At 36.6% G+C, this 22,624-nt stretch overlaps 1 protein-coding gene across 4 annotated transcripts; it reads right to left on the bottom strand.

Annotated features, from left to right (window-relative positions):
* LOC109828939 (phosphatidylinositol/phosphatidylcholine transfer protein SFH12-like) lies at positions 926 to 22,509 on the bottom strand. Of its 4 annotated transcripts, none has more exons than XM_020395937.1 (17): positions 22,246 to 22,509; positions 19,941 to 20,057; positions 18,826 to 19,072; positions 14,369 to 14,468; positions 13,328 to 13,594; positions 12,220 to 12,297; positions 12,030 to 12,131; positions 11,897 to 11,946; positions 11,666 to 11,765; positions 11,221 to 11,313; positions 11,000 to 11,113; positions 10,409 to 10,526; positions 9,021 to 9,029; positions 8,666 to 8,919; positions 2,292 to 2,360; positions 1,971 to 2,031; positions 926 to 1,137 (listed from the first exon to the last, which is right to left on the bottom strand). In XM_020395937.1, exons 2-16 carry the CDS (start codon positions 19,954 to 19,956, stop codon positions 1,987 to 1,989), a joined length of 1,662 nt encoding a protein of 553 aa, XP_020251526.1. In that variant the 5' UTR covers positions 19,957 to 20,057; positions 22,246 to 22,509; the 3' UTR covers positions 926 to 1,137; positions 1,971 to 1,986. The 4 variants fall into 4 exon arrangements, with proteins under 4 accessions (XP_020251526.1, XP_020251527.1, XP_020251529.1 ...); XM_020395938.1 differs by having other exon boundaries at positions 11,000 to 11,110; XM_020395940.1 differs by lacking the exon at positions 1,971 to 2,031.

Here is a 22,624-nt window from a genome sequence, read left to right as displayed (position 1 = left end):
TGGTGTAATGGTTAGGTCATTTAAGATGGTATCAGAACCACCCAAGTTCAAATCCCATAAAAAGGACTCTTAACTTGTGGAGGCATTGTTAGAATATAAAACTAGAACTCTCAACTTTCATCACAACTTTGGAGTTTTGTGTAATAGTTTGGTCTTTTAAGAGAGATAACCAAAAAATTTTGAAAATGTCACTTCACCCCCAAAACTTTTCTAGATAATCCTAAAAAGTTGGGGGTTATCTAAAGTAGATTTAGAAAAATGCAAAAGTTTTAGGGGTAGACAATTCAAAACCTTTTTAGGGTAATCTCGAAATGAGTCAAACTTCTAGGGGGTTTTGTGAAATTTACCATCTAGCAAAATAAGTTGCTTGGAAAATTGGGTATTGAGATGATAGCTTATTTTGAACTAGTTATAAAAAACTCATATGTATACACGTGCACACACAAATACACGCACACCCACGCAAATATATACACACTTAGGGATACACGCATAGACCTATTTATCGAGTTTACTATTTATGAATTGCCACCTCATTTGCTATATGAACCACCAAGAGATGAATGATGGTGAGATTCATCCATCCAGTGTGACTTCCAGGGTGCGCTTCACCATTATTCCATCTCTAGATAGTTCATTTAACAAAATGAGTTGCTAAGAATAAGTTTTTGAGTTAAACTTATTTTTCTAAATGAGTTGCCAAGAAATCAAACAAGGGCGAGGTCATCCAGCTAGTAATATCGGAGCAGGTGGACCTCACCATTTCTATCTTTTTAATAGTTTGTTTTGCTAAATGAGGTGGCAACTCAATCCAATCTCCACACATATGCACACGCACACGCACGCATGTGCACATACAAAAACACACACTCCACCCTCACTCATGAGAACTTTCTGAAAATAAGCCTCAACAGGCAAAGGTAGATATATAAAAAAAATTTCATAGAGATCAAAGTTTACTTGAGATCATCAATCTCAAAAAGATCATGATTTAAATATATTAACTTTTTTTCATTTTATTATCCCGAACCTTGGATTTGTTTTTTGAACTCACAAACTATAAATGAGTATAATCATTCCTCAGAGTAACAGCTCTGTAGCTTCCATTGCCATATACATCTACCAGCAAAATAGGATCTGCAATGCAAAAGGAAATGATATATTATGAAGAAAATAAAAAGTTGAACATATCAGAGTGAAACAAATACAAGAAACCTTTTGAAAGACTTCTACATATAGTACTGTATGAAGCGTTTAATAGAGTTGAGCTGCTCTACTAAAAACAGTATCCAAAATACAGTTACTAATATATACAATTTTAAATTTTAGATTTCTAAATTGAAAATCCGTATGTTTGGATGTGATACTACAAATCAAACTACTAAGAAATAAAAGTTCAGATGATTTCAACTTGTTTTAAACATGTATTTTGTTATGTCAAAATCAATGTTTCAAAAACACAAAGTAATATAATTATTTTAGCACTTAAAACATAAATGAAAACACATCAAAATCATAGGAAATTTTGTTTCTAAGTAGTTTATGTGTATTGCATTCCAACAATATGGATTTTCAATTTGGAATCCAACTTTTAAATTTAAATCAATAGCATCCATATCTTAGATACTACAAATAGTAGCCTAGCTCAAGTCGTGTTCAATATATATGCTAAACCTCTTGAAAACCAATATTAGCAAATAATTCCGATGTGGACAAATAATACGCAATGACTTATGAATAGATCTAAACAGTTCAGAAGTCAACAATAAGATATTGATCTTATCTTCTTCTTTTTTAAGATTTTGATCTTATCTGATATAAACTAGCATATTCCAACAAAGCTCCAAGAGGTCAATTGTCTTTGTAGATTTCCCATCATCCATCTACACAAATGGTTGCCTTTGGCATATAAACTTACACTAATTTCCGTAAGATCTAGAAATAATTCCTTAAAAGTCAGATATGCTTGCCTTCAACCAATCAGGACTAAGCAGCAGATTTAGAGGAGGCAGATGACCAAGCAAAAAATCCCTATTCAAGGAAAAACAGAAAAAGGCATGGTTACAATTATTTCCTAAACCTTCTACATATTAAATTTAGAAAAAATATCCATGATCTGATAACCTTGCAAGATATCTTTATATATTAACATTATATGCTATTAATTTATGCTATTGACTTTAACTTTGAAGTCTAAAGAAATTGAGGTGAAAATATACCAATGACAGAAGGGCGTCATACATAACATTATATGCTACCCACTCAATATTTAGAGGTCAAGTTTGGTTTACCTTCTTTTTCTTCTTCTTCTCAACATAAGCAAGAAGTTCCTCTTGGCGTTTTAAAGAATCCTCGAGAGCCTGTTAAAGAACGGAAACGTAGGAAAGCTTTAACGAAATAAACCAACAACTCAGACTGACTTGAACCCAGATCTTTTTACTATGAATTTGGATAAGTTCAACTGAAACAATGATACATAAGGAAAAAGCAAAACTCAAATAAATACCTTCACTGGAGTATCTTTTAAATATAAAGAAATGAAAAACATCTTACCAGAAGGTTGTTGGGAATTTAACGTCTAAAATCCCTAATGCAACGAAAAAACGCAGAATAGAAAAAGTACACCAAGTTTTAACGAGGTTCGGCAACTGCCTACGTCCTCGGGAGCCACACAGATAATTTCTTATTAGTCAAACAAGAAATTACAAATCACGAGCAAATCTCTAAACTGAGATTCCTCAAATAAACACTGTAGCTACAGTGTTAATACCCACAATAAAGTCCCCTCTTCTCTTTTCTCTCTCTTCTTAAATCCCTCTCAACCACTGTTGAAGCCTGGGAATTAAATGAAAATCGCTGCTGCGATTTTAGGAGAAAGAACGCTGCTGCGTTTGGGGTTTTCCGCCGCCACCAGAAGAAAATCGAAAGGGGGAAAAAAGGCTTCGGCCACCACACCGAAAGAAAAAAAAACCCTAGGGCATCGGGTTTCTTTTATAGGAGAAGTTGACAGGCTGGCGACAGCCTGTCGCCAGCGGTTCGGTGCCAAAAACGCGATGGTCGCGTTCGTCGAAGGGGTTGCGTTCGTCGAGGGTTGCGTTCGTCGGGGGGTTGCGTTCGTCGAATGTTGCGTTCGTCGAAGGTCGCGTTCATCGAGGGGTTGCGTTCGTGGACTGCGGGGCTCGAGCTCGCCTGGGGGTTCGCCGTCGATTTCGCCAGCGTCATCTCCGAGCTCGTCGGAGCTCCTCGTCGCCGGCGGAGGTTGGTTTCCACCCCCAATTCTAACAATCTCCCACTTGGAGACCAAACCGACGCCAACGGGCTATCTCATTAAGCTCCTCTCCTGTGTGGCTCCGCCCTCATCATCTATGCATGAAGGCCAACTGAAGTTGAGCACAACTCCAGTTTCTGAACTGTCACCGTCTTTGTTAACATGTCTGCTGGATTCTTACTTCCTGGAATCTTTTCCAGTTTCAACACGTCATCTTCCAACAGGGATCTGATGAAGTGGTACCGAAGTGCAATATGCTTTGTTCTAGAATGAAATGCTGAATTCTTCGCCAAGTGTATCGTACTCTGACTATCACTGTGCAAAACATTCTTCTCCTGTTTGAATCCCAGCTCTGTCAACAAACGCTGAAGCCATATCACCTCTTTACTGGCTTCAGTCACTGCAACATACTCAGCTTCTGTAGTGGATAGGGTAACGATCTTCTGTACCTGTGACATCCAACTAACAGCTGTAGTTCCAACGGTGAATACATAGCCGGTGGTGCTTCTTCGGTGATCAACTTCGCCGCCGAAGTCTGCATCTACGTACCCTTGCACTTCTACCTCTCCCTTACCAAAGTGCAAACACTTCTGTGTGATTCCTCGTAGATATCTCAGAATCCACTTGACCGCTTCCCAATGAGTTTTTCCTGGATTCGACATAAACCGGCTGACCACTCCCACTGCATGGCCAATATCTGGTCTCGTACAGACCATTGCGTACATCAAACTCTTCTTCTGACTGAGGAGACTGATCATTCGATAGACGAAAATGGATGGCCAAGGGTGTGCTCACAGGCTTGGCGTCGCCCATGTTGAATCTCTGCAAAACACGGTTGATGTACTCCGTCTGAGATAACTGCAAGAGACTGTTCTTCTTATCTCTCGTGATTTGCATTCCAATGATCTTTTTCGCTGGACCCAAGTCCTTCATGTCAAACTCCTTTGACAGCTGCTGCTTCAAACTCTTGATATCCTCTATATCTGCTCCTGCAACCAACATATCATCAACATACAGCAGTAGGATGATATAGCTGGACTGATATCTTTTGAAGTAGCAACAGTGGTCGGCGTTGCACTTCTGGAAACCTTCCTTGTGCATGAAGCCGTCAAACTTCTTGTACCACTGTCTTGGGGCTTGTTTCAGGCCATACAAGCTCTTCTTGAGTCTGCACACCAGGTTCTTTTTCTTCTTTTCTTCTGAGAAACCTTCTGGCTGGTGCCTGTATATCTCCTCTTCTAGATCTCCGTGAAGAAACGCCGTCTTCACGTCTAACTGCTCGAGATGAAGATCTTCAATTGCTACAATACTCATCACGGTCCTGATAGTATTTAGCTTCACCACAGGAACGAAAATATCGGTGTAGTCAATTCCTTCCTTCTGGTGGAAATCTTTGACAACTAGCCGGGCTTTATATCTTCTGGAACCATTCTGCTCCTCTTTCACCCGGTACACCCATTTGTTATGGAGTGCCTTCTTACCCGTGGGCAACTCAGCTAGTTCCCACGTCTGGTTTGATATGAGAGACTTCATCTCATCTTTCATTGCAAGCTCCTACTTGCTCGCATCTCCACACTGACAAGCTTCATTAAAGCTTTCAGGCTCCCCACCATCTGTCAACAACAGATAGTTCATGTATCTCTTGTTGGGTACAGGAGGTCGAGAAGATCTTCTTAATATCGGAGCTGGTGCGTCGGGTTCCTGTGCACCATCTTGTCCAACAGGCTCTTCTTGCTGAGGACCCTCTGCATTGGGTTCTTCCGAGAGGTTACTCGGGACATCATCTGCATCTATAAATGTGGACTCGCTCTCTGAGTCGTCAGTCTTGTGCATGTCCTTGTACATCACCTTCTCGTTGAATATCACATCTCTGCTCCGGATCACCTTCTTGTTTTCGTTGTCCCAAATGCGGTAGCCGAACTCATCTTCACCATAGCCGATGAAAGTGCATTTCTTTGACTTGGGATCAAGCTTATTCCTGCCTTGATCACTAATATGCACGTAAGCTACACAACCGAAAACTTTAAGATGTGAGAGTTTTACCTCCTTTCCGTACCATACCTCCTCTGGTATTCTGTGCTCCAATGGAACCGATGGACCTCGGTTGATCAAGTAAGCTGCTGTGTTGACCGCTTCTGCCCAGAACTGCTTCGGTAGGCCTGATTGTACTCGAATGCTTCTGGCTCTCTCTGTCAACGTTCGGTTCATCCGCTCAGCTACACCATTTTGCTGAGGCGTGCCGGGCACGGTTCTCTCCATTCTGATCCCGTGCTCATAGCAGAACTTCTTGAATCCGGTGTCTTCATACTCACCGCCATTGTCGGTCCTGAGCTTCTTTATTCTCAGACCGGTCTCATTCTCGACCATAGCTTTCCATCTCCTGAAAGCCTCAAATACTTCTGACTTATGCTTCAGAAAGTAGACCCACACTTTCCGAGAGTGATCATCGATAAAAGTCACGAAGTAGTGTTTCCCACCAATCGACGCAGTGGTGGTTGGTCCCCAAACATCTGAGTGAACGAGCTCTAGCTTCTGCTTCCTGGGGGTTCTGCCACTTGTCTGAAAGCTGACTCTCTTCTGCTTTCCAAGTATACATTCTTCACACATATCCATCTCCACTGACTGCAGTCCTGGGAGGTTTCCCTTTGTGTGCATGATTTTCATCCCCTTTTCACTCATATGACCGAGTCTCTGGTGCCACAGCTTTGAAGTCTCATTGCCTGCTGCAACTGAGATCGAACGTGCACCTGCTGTCATATATAAGGTACCAGTCTTCCTATCTCGGGCAATCGTCATTGCGCCCTTTGAGATCTTCCAATCATCTCCGTGGAAGGTCGTGGTATATCCTTCGCCAGCCAACTGGCCTACGGATATTAAATTCTTTCTCAGGTCGGGAATATGCCTGACATCCTTCAGCTCCCATACTGACCCGTTCAACTTAATTTTCACAACGCCTTTGCCCACAATAACACATGGTTGATCATCACCAAGATATACGTATCCAAGATTTCCGGGGGTATACTTCTCAAAGAATTCTTTCTGAGAGGTAGCATGGAACGACGCTCCTGAATCTAACACCCAAGATTCCTCCTTGCTCTCCAAAGAGCATATCAATGCGTCGTCTCCTCCTGAAGTGGAGGTGACATTCACCTCTGCCTTCGCCTCCTTCTCTTTCTGTGCACTCTTGCACTGATTCTTGTAATGCCCGGTCTTTCCACAATTCCAACACTCGATAGCCTTCGAGCTGTTGCTTGGATTCCTTGACTTGGACCTCCTGTCCTTTGATCTACCTCTAAAGTTTGATTTTCCTCGTCCGTTTCCTCTGGTTGAATTTCTACCTCTTGACTCTGTATGCAATACTGAAGAGGTTGTAGCTTCACCCGTCTCTCTCCGTCGGATCTCTTTGCTGAGAACCAAATCACGAACGTCGCCGAACTTCAACTTTTTGTTTCCCGACGAGCTACTCACAGCTGTGCCTGTAGCGTTCCAACTCTCTGGTAGGGAAGATAAAAGTATCAACGCCCGAACTTCATCATCAAACTCAATCTCAACTGAACTCAATTGGGTTGTAACCGTATTAAGTTCATTGAGGTGTTGTGCTACTGACGCGCCTTCCGCCATTTTCAGATTGAATAACCGTCGCATCAAATGAACTTTGTTCGCGGCTCGCTATGTTGAACGCAACATTGCGAGTCAACGTCAATCTGATAACTCCGAGGGCTTGTCTATCTAGAAGGTTCCACTCTTCTTCCTTCATAGAATCCGGCTTCTTCCCCGATAGTGGTTGATACAGATTTTTCTGATACAGATAATCCTCTATCTGCATTTTTCAGAATCCAAAATCTGTTCCATCAAATTTCTCAAGTCTTATTTTCCCTTCATCTGCGGCCATGGCTCCCACTTGAATCTGACTTTCTCTAGATCGTTTCACGCTCTGACACCAGTTGTTGGGAATTTAACGTCTAAAATCCCTAATGCAACGAAAAAACGCAGAATAGAAAAAGTACACCAAGTTTTAACGAGGTTCGACAACTGCCTACGTCCTCGGGAGCCACACAGATAATTTCTTATTAGTCAAACAAGAAATTACAAATCACGAGCAAATCTCTAAACTGAGATTCCTCAAATAAACACTGTAGCTACAGTGTTAATACCCACAATAAAGTCCTCTCTTCTCTTTACTCTCTCTTCTTAAATCCCTCTCAACCACTGTTGAAGCCTGGGAATTAAATGAAAATCGCTGCTGCGATTTTAGGAGAAAGAACGCTGCTGCGTTTGGGGTTTTCCGCCGCCACCAGAAGAAAATCGAAAGGGGGAAAAAAGGCTTCGGCCACCACACCGAAAGAAAAAAAACCCTAGGGCATCGGGTTTCTTTTATAGGAGAAGTTGACAGGCTGGCGACAGCCTGTCGCCAGCGGTTCGGTGCCAAAAACGCGATGGTCGCGTTCGTCGAAGGGGTTGCGTTCGTCGAGGGTTGCGTTCGTCGGGGGGTTGCGTTCGTCGAATGTTGCGTTCGTCGAAGGTCGCGTTCATCGAGAGGTTGCGTTCGTGGACTGCGGGGCTCGAGCTCGCCTGGGGGTTCGCCGTCGATTTCGCCAGCGTCATCTCCGAGCTCGTCGGAGCTCCTCGTCGCCGGCGGAGGTTGGTTTCCACCCCCAATTCCAACAAAGGTATATCCACACACTCACTTATCATGATAAGTGTTTAACAAAAAACAATGTCGGTTAATAAAGAATTGAAAGACAATCATACTAATATAGAAAATTCACATGTAAAAGGACAAATATGAAAGACTTCTGTCCTTTAGTTTTCATTACCTCATAACCAATTCACTTATGTCCTTCAGGACAAGAACCAAAAAAACACATTTGTGTGTTCCCCTTATGAATGTTGTGAGTCAAGCAAAATATGTTCATCACACTTTCCTGTTGCGAACACTTCAAAGATTATTGGAAACAGAACCCTTCAATGTTTAATTCCATCATCAAAATAGCTGGGCAGAATAACCATCTTATAGAGTAACCCCCATTGAAACTTAAGAGGGTTAAGTAATTTTCACATGCACACTCACATTTTAACGGTGTTAGTTAGGAGGTGATCAGACAAGCCTTAAAGGGGTTAAGCAATATTTCTAAAGATTAGGGGGTTTTCTCAAAAAGGCCAAACTTTTGGGGTGGGGGTTGTGAAATTTCCCCAACTTTAAAGCACGAAATTATAATCCTCAACCATCATCATAACTTTATAGTTTTGGGGTAGAGGAAGGATTAAGAGTATCAAATAATAATAATAATAATAACTAAAAATCCATCAAACTATAGTTATCTTGTGCATCATTTTCAAAACAATGATTCCCATCCATAATATATAAAGAAATGAAGTAATTGCTACAATAAGTACCTTTTTTGTTGCCTGAAGCTCCGTCTCTAATTTATCCACTCGACTCGTTGCAGCATTCAACATCTGGTCCTTCTCAAAGGGCATCTCAGGTGGCTTCGAGCTCATCATATTCAGCTTCGCCTCTAATTCTCCAAGACGCTTAGTGACGGCGGAGAATTCAGCCATGGAAACAGAAGGCACAGTCACTGGTAGCTGCTGCTGCATGAATATAGGCATCTTTTGGTCCATCGCGGCATCAACGACCTTCTCAGGCACTGCACAAGTCACTTTGCTCATAATCAGAAACCCCAAGACAATGGCCATGACTCCAGACTAAGTCCTCGAGATTTTCAAGTATCAGGCAGAGTATACGCACCTTGAGACTCTGGTACCGGAAACAAAAACGGAGATTCAATTTAACTGTGGAATATGTTAATATTCTACATCATGTCAAACACTACAGAACACTTAAGCACACGATAAACTAATATTTGATATTTAATAAATGGCACATTACAAGAGACCCCCTCCATCTATACTCTGTTTTTCATGAAACCCCCCTCGTCTATAAAGTTCATTGAAAAAAACACCTCATATACAATCATTAATGAATTAATTTCGTAATGGAGTTTGGTTCGCAGATGTCTGAGAAAATGTCTACATACAGAATTCTGGGTTAATGATAAAATAGTTAGATTTCTTTTTAACTTTATCTGAGAACTAACATTTTCTCTATTTTCTTCATTCAACTCTCAAAATATGTGCATTTTGAAGTACAGAAGTCTTTCCAGTCATTAACTCAAGTGCAGATGTCTATGTAGACATTTGAAGATCAAAACTCATTTATAAAATTAATGATTTCATAACGGTCATAGATGAGGGGATTTGTGGAACTTTTGAGATGAGAGGGTTTCTTGAAAAACAAGGTACAGGATAAAGGGAGTCTCGTGTAATTGGACCCTACTATAAATCACAGGTAATGAATAGACATCATATCGACCCAAGGCTTTGCCTACAGATGTGGCACCAAACTTTTGCCTTGTCTTTATGAAATTATAAATTCCGGACTCCTTACACTTATTCCTCCCATTTATTCTACAAACATCCTTGATGTAATTCGTAGGGACACAAGGAGGTATCTGTTATGCTTGCATTCAGATCTAGATATAGCAGATCAAGAAGATTCCATGTTGTGTTTCAAGCCAAACCTACTGCAGCATTTTTATTGTCAAGATTTGATTAGTGGTTTTTCCCCCATAAATATCTATAGGCTCTAAGGAAATTAATGAAGAGCAGTACGTTTGGCAAACTCTAGTATGTTAGTGAGTGTTCTGGTATTGGAAATTCTACCGCTTTCACCTGTGAACGTAACCTAGTCAAGATCATCATGCAAGTCTTGGTGTATATATATTCTTATCTTTTGTTTGTGTGTTTACTTTGCTCTCTCTCATTTAATTTCATCTCTCTATTTGCACAAACGCAAAAGGAGGGAGGCTGTCATTGAAGGTTGTCAAATTTGTTCAAGGATGAAAATTCGAAAAAGAGCAGACGATAAAAAAAACGTATTAAGTCATATCCATGGCATCCCCAACTCTGAACAAACTGTGTGTTTGAGAAGAATTCCAACCTTCTCATGTTTAAGATGCAACTTGATTTGCAGCCCTATTTACAACTTGGATTTAATAGTTATGTTACATATTATTCTAATATTACACAAGCATCTGATAATGAGAAAGGAAGGAAAACAGCACAGGCAGTGGTTACCTCTGGCAATGGCAGATTTTCCACTGGATGCTTCTTTGTTATAGCTCGCGTCCACAACCTTATCAACCATGGGGATATCATTGTCAGGAGTAGGGAAATTTCCTTGAATGGACTGCTCCTGAAATTTTACAAGGAAAAAAGAAAGATATGTCCGCAATGCATTCAATCATATAAACAAATACCTTGTATACTTGTGGTAACCAAAATAATCAAATGCTAAATCATCTTTAATAGAAAAGACCAATCTTTTTTACATAATTAATAGAGAATACCAGAGGCATCTTTCCTCCTTCCTATCCCTTTTGTAGGTATCTGTTGGAAGGTGCTGCTTCTTTACACAATTAGTATGACAAGTTGTAGTAACAAAACTTTCAATATTTCACTAAAAATGTCATCCAAAACTTACTAGTTTAAAACTAGTTCTAAACTTATAGTTATATGGTTTTCTAACTTTACATCTGAATTTTAGCCAAGGAGGCATAACCCAACACACAATGCAATATGAAGTTGTTTACACAATTTTCAAGGAGAATTTTTATTCTCATTTTTCTAGTGTATGTGTTACAAACTTACAATTAACTCTAAAATTACCTGGAAATTGGAACTGTGAAATTCTTCAGGAACAGGAGATAGTTGTGGATGCTCTATAAGATTTCGAGGGTTAGGAGAGTGAGAATCTTTCTCTCCACGGAAGGACTCTTTCTTCTTCGCATAAAGAAAAAGCTATTCATTAGCGACATAAAACACTGGCTAGTAACAAAATAACAAAAAGGAATAAAATCACAGAAGAAAAGCAGGTTGACGGCTAGCACCATTGGATACACTATCTCATCCTCAGAGATTGTTTTCTCGTCAGCAGCTAAAGGACTGGAATTCAACCTCCCGTTTTTGTCGTTTTGAATCATCTGAATATAGAAATACATCATCAGGAAAGTTATTTAGCAGTCCAAGTTTCCATTTCTTTTGTTAGAAGAAAATTCCATTTTTTTATAAATGAGATTGAGAAGGTGCATATTCTGTTCTTTTAACCAGCAAACCAGAAATGTCAAAATTTGCTAGCATAAAATCACTGTGTTTTTCTTGACTGATTTCTCAAGTAAGTTGATTTTCTGGGAAATTAAATAAAAAAGTATAGTGAAAGTATTATCCACCCCCATCAAGAAAGACGTGCTTTCACTTTATAGTTTCTATAATTTCTTAATTTCCGATATCACCATACGAAAAGGTATTAAGGAAAAAATAAAATAAAATAAGCACCCTCATTATCTCAGCATCCTTCCACGGGCCTTTCTCTGAGCGAAGACATCCTCCTTCACCTGCACATTTGCATTTCCCACCAAGAAACTCTGGCAATTCACTGTAAAATACCAAGACCAAAATATGATGCTGTAATGCAAGATAATATAATCACATAATTCAATCATTAAGCGGGAAGATGTTTCATTTGATCACAACTATTGCAATAAATGTAGTTTATTGAAACCTAACCTGGCATCAATTACTTCAAGCAGATTGCTCTGGTACTTGTTCCCTAGTACCTGACGGGCATAATTATTACATGTTATGTGATAATTTTGACAAGTATACTTATCTTAGGGTGCAATTAGTGAGTTAATCTTACATGGATCTTTGCAGTAGTTTTTGGGTCAAGGAAGCCCTTGACAGTGTTCCACAAAAGTCTGAATCCCTGACCAGCATTGATGATAAACATTCGGCACATAGTCTGCGGTTAACAGTAACTTTCCAGAGTCGTCATAGGGCTTCATAATTTCTGACATGCTAATCTGGAATATAATTGATTAGATAAGTACCTCAGGATAATTATCACCATCGACCTTCTGAATGCGACCAATGAGGTCTCTTGCTGCCTTGTTAAATTGTTTGTACCCCTGATAACATAGCAAGGAGTGCCTTAAATATCCAGTTTTACATATTCATATCCAAATGTTAACCACACGACATACATCACTGCATACATGATATAACAAAATTATGTAACACAGATTTCTGCATAGAGGAAAAATAAATTTCTATAAGTTGGGTTAAATTACAGAATATCCCGCTATGGTTTGCAGGAAGGAGAAAAATCCACGAGTTTTTAAAAGTAACACTTTCACACACACACCACCCCCCCCCCCCAAAACAAAAAAACTCACCCCATTTCCAATTCGTGGTCAATAGTTAGCATGTTTTGGATGTAATAATTAATTTTTAATAAAAATAATCATATACAGTGTTATCAATGCGCAATGCAGGGCGAAAAGTCCCTTTACGCGCACATGAGGCAAAACACAATGCGATTGCGCGTGCCCGAGTGAAGCTAGGCACACACCACACATAGTTTTTCAACCCCCCCCCCCCCCCCCCCCCAAACAAAAAAAATCACCCCATTTCCAATTCGTGGTCAATAGTTAGCATGTTTTGGATGTAATAATTAATTTTTAATAAAAATAATCATATACAGTGTTATCAATGCGCAATGCAGGGCGAAAAGTCCCTTTACGCGCACATGAGGCAAAACACAATGCGATTGCGCGTGCCCGAGTGAAGCTAGGCACACACCACACATAGTTTTTCAAGATACATAATAAAGCATGAAAGAACATGTGTTTCACGTAAAGGCCACATTTATCAACAAATATAATCATGCAAACCTTAGGGGATTTTCTATAATTTACTCTATATAGTATGAACAAATATATGCATTTATGCACAAACCAACAAGGCCGCTCAGTTAAAAAGTTGGTAAAAGGATGTTATTCATATTTCATCTTACCACAGTCTTCTGGGAGATAACAATGAATTTCCATAGGTTATGAAGAGTTGCTAATTTCTTAGTAATTTAATGCATTTGTTGATCTAATAGAAGGATAAAGACAATTTTTTGATGGTATAGAAATGTATCAAACCATCACATACCACTCCAGCCACATCAAGAATACTTGTGCTTTGATCAATGTGTTTCTTTGCTGCATAAGAGCAGGCTGGGAACTTCTCAGCGAAGCACCTCTCAAACTCTCTCACATGGTATTTCAGATAGCGATCTAAGGTTGTAACTTGCAACATTTTGTTGGAGTCGATTTGTCCAAGCTTTTCAAAGTAAACAGGCCTTCCTTCCTTATCAACCCCGTGGTAGCATTGTGGGTAGATCTCTAAGACTTGATCAAGCTCCTTGAAATCATATTCCTGGAGAATGAAGGAAAGAAACAACTCAACTATTAAAAAAATTCAAACATATCACTGAATCAGTTAGTAATGTGTTAAAGAACAAATTTTGAGAAAAAGAGTCAAGTGTTAAAGGAGCAAATAGGTCAGAAGAAAATGGATACTGTATGGTACATGAAAGGTTTTTATATGGAAAAATTATCAATTATTTCTAAGCTAAATTGCAGACAACCTCTGTGCTATAGAAAATCCACAGTTCTATTGAATACAATAGAAAAAAGTAACTACGATCTTTGATATTAGAGGATTTATCCAAACATAACATAGTGCAAGAAAGGCTTTGTCTGCTGAATTGTATTAGACAGTAGAATCAGCGGTCAAATCTTGAGATAATAATTGCTATTTTGAATTCATAGCACAAAAAAAAATTAATTCATTTAATAGAACAGGAGAGTTTTCTATGAGCTTAATGGTACAAGATGGGTTTTTGCAGTTTACCCCTTTTATGATCAAGCTAAGAGGTGTTTGATAACGTTAAGGGTTGAATATGTAGGAGAGGAGGCAAGGACTCCAATCCTAGGGAAATGAATCAGAGGTTCACGCTTCACATAATTCTCAGAGAAAAAGGAAAAAAGGAAATTACCACTTCATATTTATGTAACTTGTCCTTTCAAATAGAGATGCTTTCTCCGTACATTTTCACTAATGATGGTGTACATATGCATTTCTAGCAAACGTAAGCAGCTTCCTATTGTGATCTTTGTTATCGAATGACTAACCAGAGGTGCGCATTACCTCCAAGATAGCGTCAGCACCAAATTCCTTCCTCCATTGGAGCATATCAGACCACATTTGCTTTGCTTTCTCAATGTCAAATTTCCTGGCCTTCAAAAATCTGCATGATAGAAGAACTTAACTTGATGTTTGAGCACATACATTTATGATTACTTTAATGTGGATATTTATTTTCAATATTGAAATAAAGTTTTTCTATTATCCACCAGCATAAGGAAATCAAAAGTGCAAATTTTTTTAAGTAAAATATTTCATATACCCTTCAAGACAGTGAGCAAAAATAACCAAACTAGTAAAAATTCCGAAGGTAAACGCTAGATGTACCTTTTTTTGTGATATGACTTGTATTCAAGTGGATGACAAAAGGTGTAGACCGAAGGTGATGAGCTAAGAGAATCAGCCTTGTCCTTCTTATTATAGTAACAAATAGTACCAAAGGTATAGTAGGGTTAGCACTATCCATTTCCAAAATAAAGTATTCTAATAAATAGTTTAAAGTTTAACAAACAGAAAAGTTCGTTCCTATACCTGTACATACACACCAATTAGGATTCTGGTATTTATTTCCATTTTAATATCCTAAAGCAACTCTCGATAATTTATTTGCAAATGCTCATTTGGAACTCTAGATAAAGAAACTAGTTTAACAGTTGGTTCAGACAAAAGTGTATGCTTCAGTTAGAACAAGATACTTCTATAATTAGAAAATTACATAACAAAGATAATGCAAATAATCATACTCCCTTTAAAAGTGGGAGTTTGGGAAAAACATTCCCAAGACAATATTACCCATGATCTTTTTAAATATCACATTATGATCCTATCCTAATTAATAAAACCCTTTAAATAGATCTATAAGACATTACTTTTGATCCTATTCTAAATCAAAAAATATATCTTTAATAAATTCTTAAAAATCCAAAATTTATAAACGATGTTCTTAAAATTTTGAAAATTATACAAATCATCCTTATATCAAAAAATTAGAAACATTCCCATAGATATCAAAACGTTCAAAAAAATCCTTAGATTTCCAAAAATTGCAAACAACCCCCTATATAGTTACAAATTACATATCACCATTTGAAAATTCTAAAAATTACAAACATAAAAAACCCAAAAGTTACAAAAACACCCCAAAAAATCTAAAATATTAAAAATCTAAAATTTTGAACAGTCGTTTGAACAATATGAAATTATAAGCAGAACCCTCAAATTTGAAAATTACTAACAACCTCCTCACCAAAAATTCTAAAAATTATAAAAAAAAACCGAAAAATATGAAAATTTTGAATAGTCCCCTAAAAAACTTGAAATATGGATAAAACCTTGAAAATGGAAAATTACAAATAACTTTCTTAAAAAGCTAAAAATTATAATAATATACCTCGAAAAATCTAAAAAATGACAAAAAAATTTGGAAAACAAATTATTTTGAATAGTTCTATGAACAATCTACAATTACATACAACACCCTAAAAATTTAAAATTTACAAACGTCTACAAATTTGAGTTGCTAAGAACACCCCGAAAAAGTGAAAAACTAAAAAAACACCCTGAAAATCTAAAATCTTCAATCAGCCCTTTGAACAATATGAAACTAACACCGAATATTCAAATTTTACAAACAACCCCCAAAAAGTCTTGAAAATACAAAAAATGTGGCTGATAACAAATTCTCTATGAAAGCTTTTATCAAATACTTCTAACAAAAAAATAAACTTTTATCAAATATTTCTGAACAATCTAAATGATGTTAGAAAATTATCAATTGTTGGTTTATGGTTGTCTGATAAATTCTCTATTAAAGAATTGGGTGAGGCACCATATAATGTGGGAGTTAAACTCTATAAAGATAGAGATAACAGGTAAATAGCATTATCCCAGTCCACTTATGTCGGTAAGATAGTGGCCAAGTTTAACTTGCAAAATTTAAAGAAAAGACTTATTCCTTTTGAACACGGAGGTGCCCTTTCTAAGAGAATATCACCTCAAACAGATAAGGAGTTGGAAAGAATGAAACAATACTCATATGCTTCTACTGTTGGTAGTCCTATGTATGCAATGTTGTGTACTAGGCTAGGTATTGCTCAAAGACGTGGAGTTAGTAGATATCAATCCAATCTTGAAAAAGAAACAATTGACTGCAATCAAGCATATTCTTAAATATCTTAACTGAACAAAACATTATCATTTAGTGTTTAGTGATGATTCTTTAAAAGTTCAAGAATACATTTATTCTGATTTCCAAATGGATCCTAGCTATAGAAAATCTACATCAGAGTTGTCTTTGTATATATAATGGAGCAATTATTTCAAGGAGTTGTAAGCAAGAAACTACAGTCGATTTTACAATTGAAACAACATATATTATAGCTTGTGAAGCAGCAAAAGAAGCATTTTGGATTAAAAAATTCACATAAGAGTTAGGTGTCATTCGTACAATCAAATCTTTCATCATTTTGCGATACACAATCTAGAGAGCCGAGGGCTCATCATAGATCAAAACACATCGAATGATGGTATCACTTGGTAAGTTAAATTGTAAACTGAGGAGACATAGACATTTATCAAAGTTGTTTCAACCGATAATGTGGTAAACTCATTGACTAACAATCTCCTCATCAAAAATTATAAAAAATCACCCTACAAATCTGGGAATCTTGAACAATCAAATTGAAATTACAGATAACACCCTAAAAATTTGAAAAATACAAACAACTCCCTTGAGAAATCTAAAAGTTAAAAAAACACCTCAAAAAATCCAAAAAATACAAACAAACACTTTAGAAATCAGAAAATTTTAAACAACTTCATGAATAAAGTAACTAATACAACACCGTAAAATTTTAAAAATTACAAATAAACATCTAAAACCCTTAAGTTGCAGAAAACACCCTAAAAAGAGAAAATAAAAAACACCTTGAAAATCTAAAATCTTTCATCAGCACTCTAAAAATCTAAAACTACAAACAACCATTAAATATTTAAAAATTACAAACAACCATCGAAAAGTCTTTAAAAATATAAAAAGCACGTCAAAATTTAAATATTATGAAAACACTCTGAAAATGAAAAAAAATTACTCTGAGAATCTAAAAAAAATTATTCGCCCCCTGCACAATCTAGAATCGCAAAGTCCCTCAAAAAGTTTGAAAATTAGGAGAAACCCCTTTAAAATATTAAAAAATACAAATGGCCTTCTAAAAAAATAGAAAGATACAAACACCCTAAAAATTGAAACTTGCATACAAGCTCCTAGAAGGAGAAAAAAACCAAACAATCACCTTAAGATCTGAAAGTACCAAAATGGCTCTGAAGTTGAAAATTCTATAATTGAAATTCTAACGATTCCCAAACAATAGATTGGAATCAACTACAAAATTTCAAATTCTAACAATTCCTAGAATCCAAAAACAAGCTTAATGTAATTTCAAAAAGACACATGACATTTGAACAATTTTGAACAAGACACCTCTAAATTTCATTCTCTTTGAAAAAAGAACGACAAATACTACAAAATTCCAATGAGAGGTTTTTTTGGGTAAATTATGTATATGTTTTCTCTTTGAAATCATAGATTCTTATGGGATTACTCTCACTGCATAAACTGTGTATGCACTTGCTTTTTCCTTGGACACTATTTTGTATTGACTTGTAGGATTTTTAATACAAGGAAATAGTATCTCTCAAATTTTGAAAACTTCTCTAGAGAGGTCAAGGCTTTGATACCTTATATTTTCTAGGGTAAATGTTGCTTTTCCTGAATAATGTCATTGTCATTTTGCATAAAGAGTGTGATATAGTAGTTTTATAGGAAGTTTTTTATGTTAGAAGTTCTTTATCATATTGAAAATCACATAAGTTTTATCATTAATAAGTAGTAACATATTGATATATAATTTTGATTGTCTTTAAATTGATGTTTTGGATCATCTAATTAATCTTCTTTGTTTATCTCATGTGAATTTTGTTAAGTATTAATTTAATATGGATTTCACATCGCATTAGCCATTATGCATTAGTCGTTATGCATTTGCTATATAGCATAAAAGTTCTTTGATATGTCTGTTAGATCAAATTTTAAAAATTATAAGTTAGAATTTTTTATATGTCTGTTAGATCAAAATTATAAATTTGTAAGGTATAACTAAATTCAATGCATTATCAAGTTTGATTTTAGTCTACAAAATATTATCATCATGTTATCATTGTTGAGTTGAGGTTTAAAAACATGATCTTATTTCATGCAATAAATTATATGGTAACCATGAACTAATTCACCAGTGAGTTATAATAACGACAAAAATCTATTTCCCTAAAAAAATACATAAAACCGAATGAAATAATCAAATTATTTGACCACGTGCAACGCACATGCATTCCACCTAGTAGATAAATAAATAAACTTCACTTTTTAACATAAACTTTGTCAGAAAGTGAGATTAAAGAGAGACCTTAGCATTGTGTGATAGTCATCATGTCTTGAGGGAAGTAACTCTTCGAGAATAAGAGTTTGGCGGAAGGCATCAACCGCTTGCATTTCCTCAGCATCACGAACGTCCTCAATGCAAACAGACATGACTTTACTGCTTCTCCTGCCCCTTTTGGATAGAGAATTCCTCAACTTAGATGAGACCTTCTTTAGAGATCCCGACTTATTCTTCCTCTCATCCTCCGAGTTCTCAACATGCCTTTCAGTACCTATAAACAATAATGCCACCATCACATGTAAAGTTTTCAACATTATCGGGGTAATAGTTCTTAAAAGTTCAATCAACTATACCAAAACTCTGAAGTTGTGGTGAGAGTTGAGGGTTATAATTTATACTCTAACATATCTTTGGAAATTGAACACCCTTTTATGTGCCCAAACCTAGAACCATATGACAATATCTTTTTTCTAAAACACTTTAAATACGTGGCATGTGGTATTCGAACTGAAAAGTGTCATCCACCACAGCAAAACTCCAAAGTTCTAGTGAGGCTTATAATTTTAAAGTCTAACAATAGACTCTTTGTCTTGCACTTTCAGTGAATCTAGGTAGTCATTGTAGTATTAAAAACTTGAGCACTGTTGCTCAAGTATAATGGTGCTGCTCTAGATTTTAAATCTTTCCTTAAATTCTTCTTTCTATTATATACTTTGTGTCAGCTTGAACTTGTTTAAAATAGTGAAGACTTGATAAAGACACTCTTTTAGATGGAGAGGACTCAACCTAGAGTTCTGGCGGGAAAACATGAAAGGGGAATTAGGACGGTTGCTTGGGCATATTCCTATCTTTGTGAAGATTCTTTCGACTTCTATTCCTATTATTCTTTTGCTAGTACAGAACCATGATATGCATGCCATCAATTCCAGGATGGAAGCCATATATTTGAGAGAAATATAAGTTTCTACGCAACCAATTATTATCGTTGAGAAAATACTTATCTCTGGTCCTTATTGTAATAAAATCAGCCTAATGTTTGTAAAATAAAAGTCCTTGTTATCAAATGATTTGTATTAAAAGGATCTTACAAGTAACACGAAATTAAGTAAATGAAATTCCTTCAGCTCTAGTTATTTTACCTGACTTTCGGTCCATGACTTCGCTTATTGACTGTGAGTACGAATTGGACCTATATAACAAAGACAGTTAAGAACTCATATGAAGGAGGATACCAGCACGATCACGTCTCCAAGCACCTGAAGATCACATCAATTTATACCAATGAAAATAAAAGGATAGGGAATGTAGCCAAAAAAAAGATTAATTGCAAATACACCGAAGTCAATAATATCCCGTAAACTATTTTATACCATTAACAAACCCCAAACTCCAGACGACATTATTTCACAAAATGTGAAATCACATGATAATGAATTACATTTTTACTAAAAAGACAAAATTGCCCTCTAAACTGAAGGCAAAAAACTAATGTTGTCTGAGATTGAGAGGTTTAAATGCTAATGAAAAGTTTAAGGGGTATAAATGATAGACCACCACTGAACATGGAATGTATCCACAATTAACCCAAAAAAACCGAATACAAAGGATCTAGATAAATTGGTAAAAATAGTTATCAAACAATATTATATTGATCTAAAGTTGCATATATTAGAGAATCAAAATCCAAATGGTCGTAAAAGAAGCCATTAGGACCCAAATAATCAAGAACATAAGTATTTAGCCGATAAATTCAAGATTTAAGAAACTTAGAGATAGCTAGTGCAAATGACATAAGAAGCTTGAACTAAATCGATATATTTTTTGTATTTGTAAGTAGAATGCTTTTGTTTATTTCTTATTTATGAACCACGGGGTTTATCTTTATCTCTTATTTATGAACCACGGGGTTTATTTTCCCACCATTACTATAAGAAAAACAACCCCAAACTTACAGATAACTAGTACAAATGACATAAGAAGCTTGAACTAAATCAATATTTTTATCTCTTATTTATGAACCACGGGGTTTATTTCCCACCATTACTGTAAGAAAAACAATCCCAAACTAAATCAGAGGTGAAAGGAACCTATATCCAAAAAATGCATCAGAACACATTTCAAGGTCAGGAGACAAACAATACAACCCAATACAACTCCAGCATTCTTAGGAGAACTCGCCCCTAAAAACTGTTAGACTTAGGAGAACTCGACCGTAAAAACTAAGCTAGAGGGAACCAAATATCCGTAAAACCACATCAAAGCATCCATATAATCGATGAGGAGCTAAATGGATCCTATTACCATGCTTCCGTAATAATGAAGCCCATGCTACTTAACTTTCTTTGCACTAGAACTAGTAATAGATGAAAACTTTTGTGATTGCAACTATGAAGGATAAGGGTAGCTCTTACAGCGAACTCGCCCTTAAATTGATTAGAGGGAACCTCCATCTCTATAGCCCATCTAAAACCATCTATATACTCGCCAAGTCGTCATGGAACTAAATATGAAGAAGAACCCATCAATCACAATGCATGCACCCAACACAGGTCTGCCATTTAAAGGACAAGTTTTCAAAAGAGACCCATTTGTGAACTTAATCCCAAAAAACGACCACATTCAAACAAATTTACAAAAACCGACCTGGTTTCAGCCTCAGGGCTGAAACCAGGTCGGTTTTAAAAAAAAAAATTCGAAACTTCACAGGCGACCTGGTTTCAGCCTCAGGGCTGAAACCAGGTCGGTTTTAAAAAAAAAAATTCGAAACTTCACAGGAATTGAACTCCCGTGAAGTTTAGTAGATCTGCTAAACTTCACGGGAATTGAACTCCCATGAAGTTTAGCAGATCTACTAAACTTTACGGGAGTTCAACTCCCGTGAAGTTTCGGAAATTTTTTTTCAAAAACCGACCTGGTTTCAGCGCTGAAGCTGAAACCAGGTCGGTTTTTGTAAATTTGTTTGAATAGGGTCGTTTTTTGGGAATAAAAATCGAAATAGGTCTCTTTTGAAAATTTGTCCGCCATTTAAATTCAGAATCTACACCCAATTGTGAAACAAAGAAGAATTCATCAGAAAACAAGGCATGCAATCCAAACATTTTCTAAGCAAAATCTATGTTTTGGGTTAAATGGGCCTTAATTAGAGGCTGAAACCAAATTTAAACCAAAAGCTTAATCTATTTAATTTAAGCAATGCTTTCCCAGTTCTTCCAATGTGGGGCTATACTTAGCATGTGAAATTTTCTAATTGCAAAATCGAGATGAAGCCACCAATCAAAATGCGCACAGTAACTAATAATAATAACAACAACAACAATAACAATAATAGTGCAGCATTTCTACAGACAAAATTACATCAAGAATAAACCCATCAATAAAAGCTCAACAATTCAAGAACCCATGATTCTAATGGAAAATTTCCGAAACTTGGGAGATTGCTAATACCTGTGCCAGCAATGAGGAACACAAAAGAGAGAGAAGAGGGAAAAAGGGTAGGTTTAAAGGACAATGGTTGCTAATTGAAGTAGATTCTGAGAAGATTTTTTTGTGGGGGGTTGACGAATTCTCGTGGTTTTCGTTTGTTGGGTGATTAAGATTGACAGAGAGTAGCAAATGAGAGAGAAATTTGCCGAAGCGTAAGCGACTCCATTGATTTTGCGAGAGAGATTGATTCTTTTTTTTTTTTTTTTTGTCATTAAAACTAAAGATGGAGAGGTGGTACTCTTTTTTGCGCCACATCATTAATTTGGACATCCCTGATAGCAATTAACTAGTTGTTACCCTTGGGATGCACGGAATTAGATCGATGTTTCTTGTATGTTAT

The sequence above is a fragment of the Asparagus officinalis genome, chromosome 1, assembly GCF_001876935.1.
Source record: "Asparagus officinalis chromosome 1, Aspof.V1, whole genome shotgun sequence".
Taxonomy (NCBI): Eukaryota; Viridiplantae; Streptophyta; class Magnoliopsida; order Asparagales; family Asparagaceae; genus Asparagus; species Asparagus officinalis.
Note: the sequence above shows the minus strand (reverse complement) of the source record. Positions and strands in the feature narration are given on the sequence as shown.

Coding starts and splice junctions, on each gene's coding strand:
- LOC109828939 (XM_020395937.1), bottom strand. Junction 13,595..14,368: donor GTGCTGACGCTATCTTGGAG/GTAATGCGCACC, acceptor TTCATTCTCCAG/GAATATGATTTCAAGGAGCT. Junction 11,314..11,665: donor AGGATGCTGAGATAATGAGG/GTGCTTATTTTA, acceptor TTCTATATTCAG/ATGATTCAAAACGACAAAAA.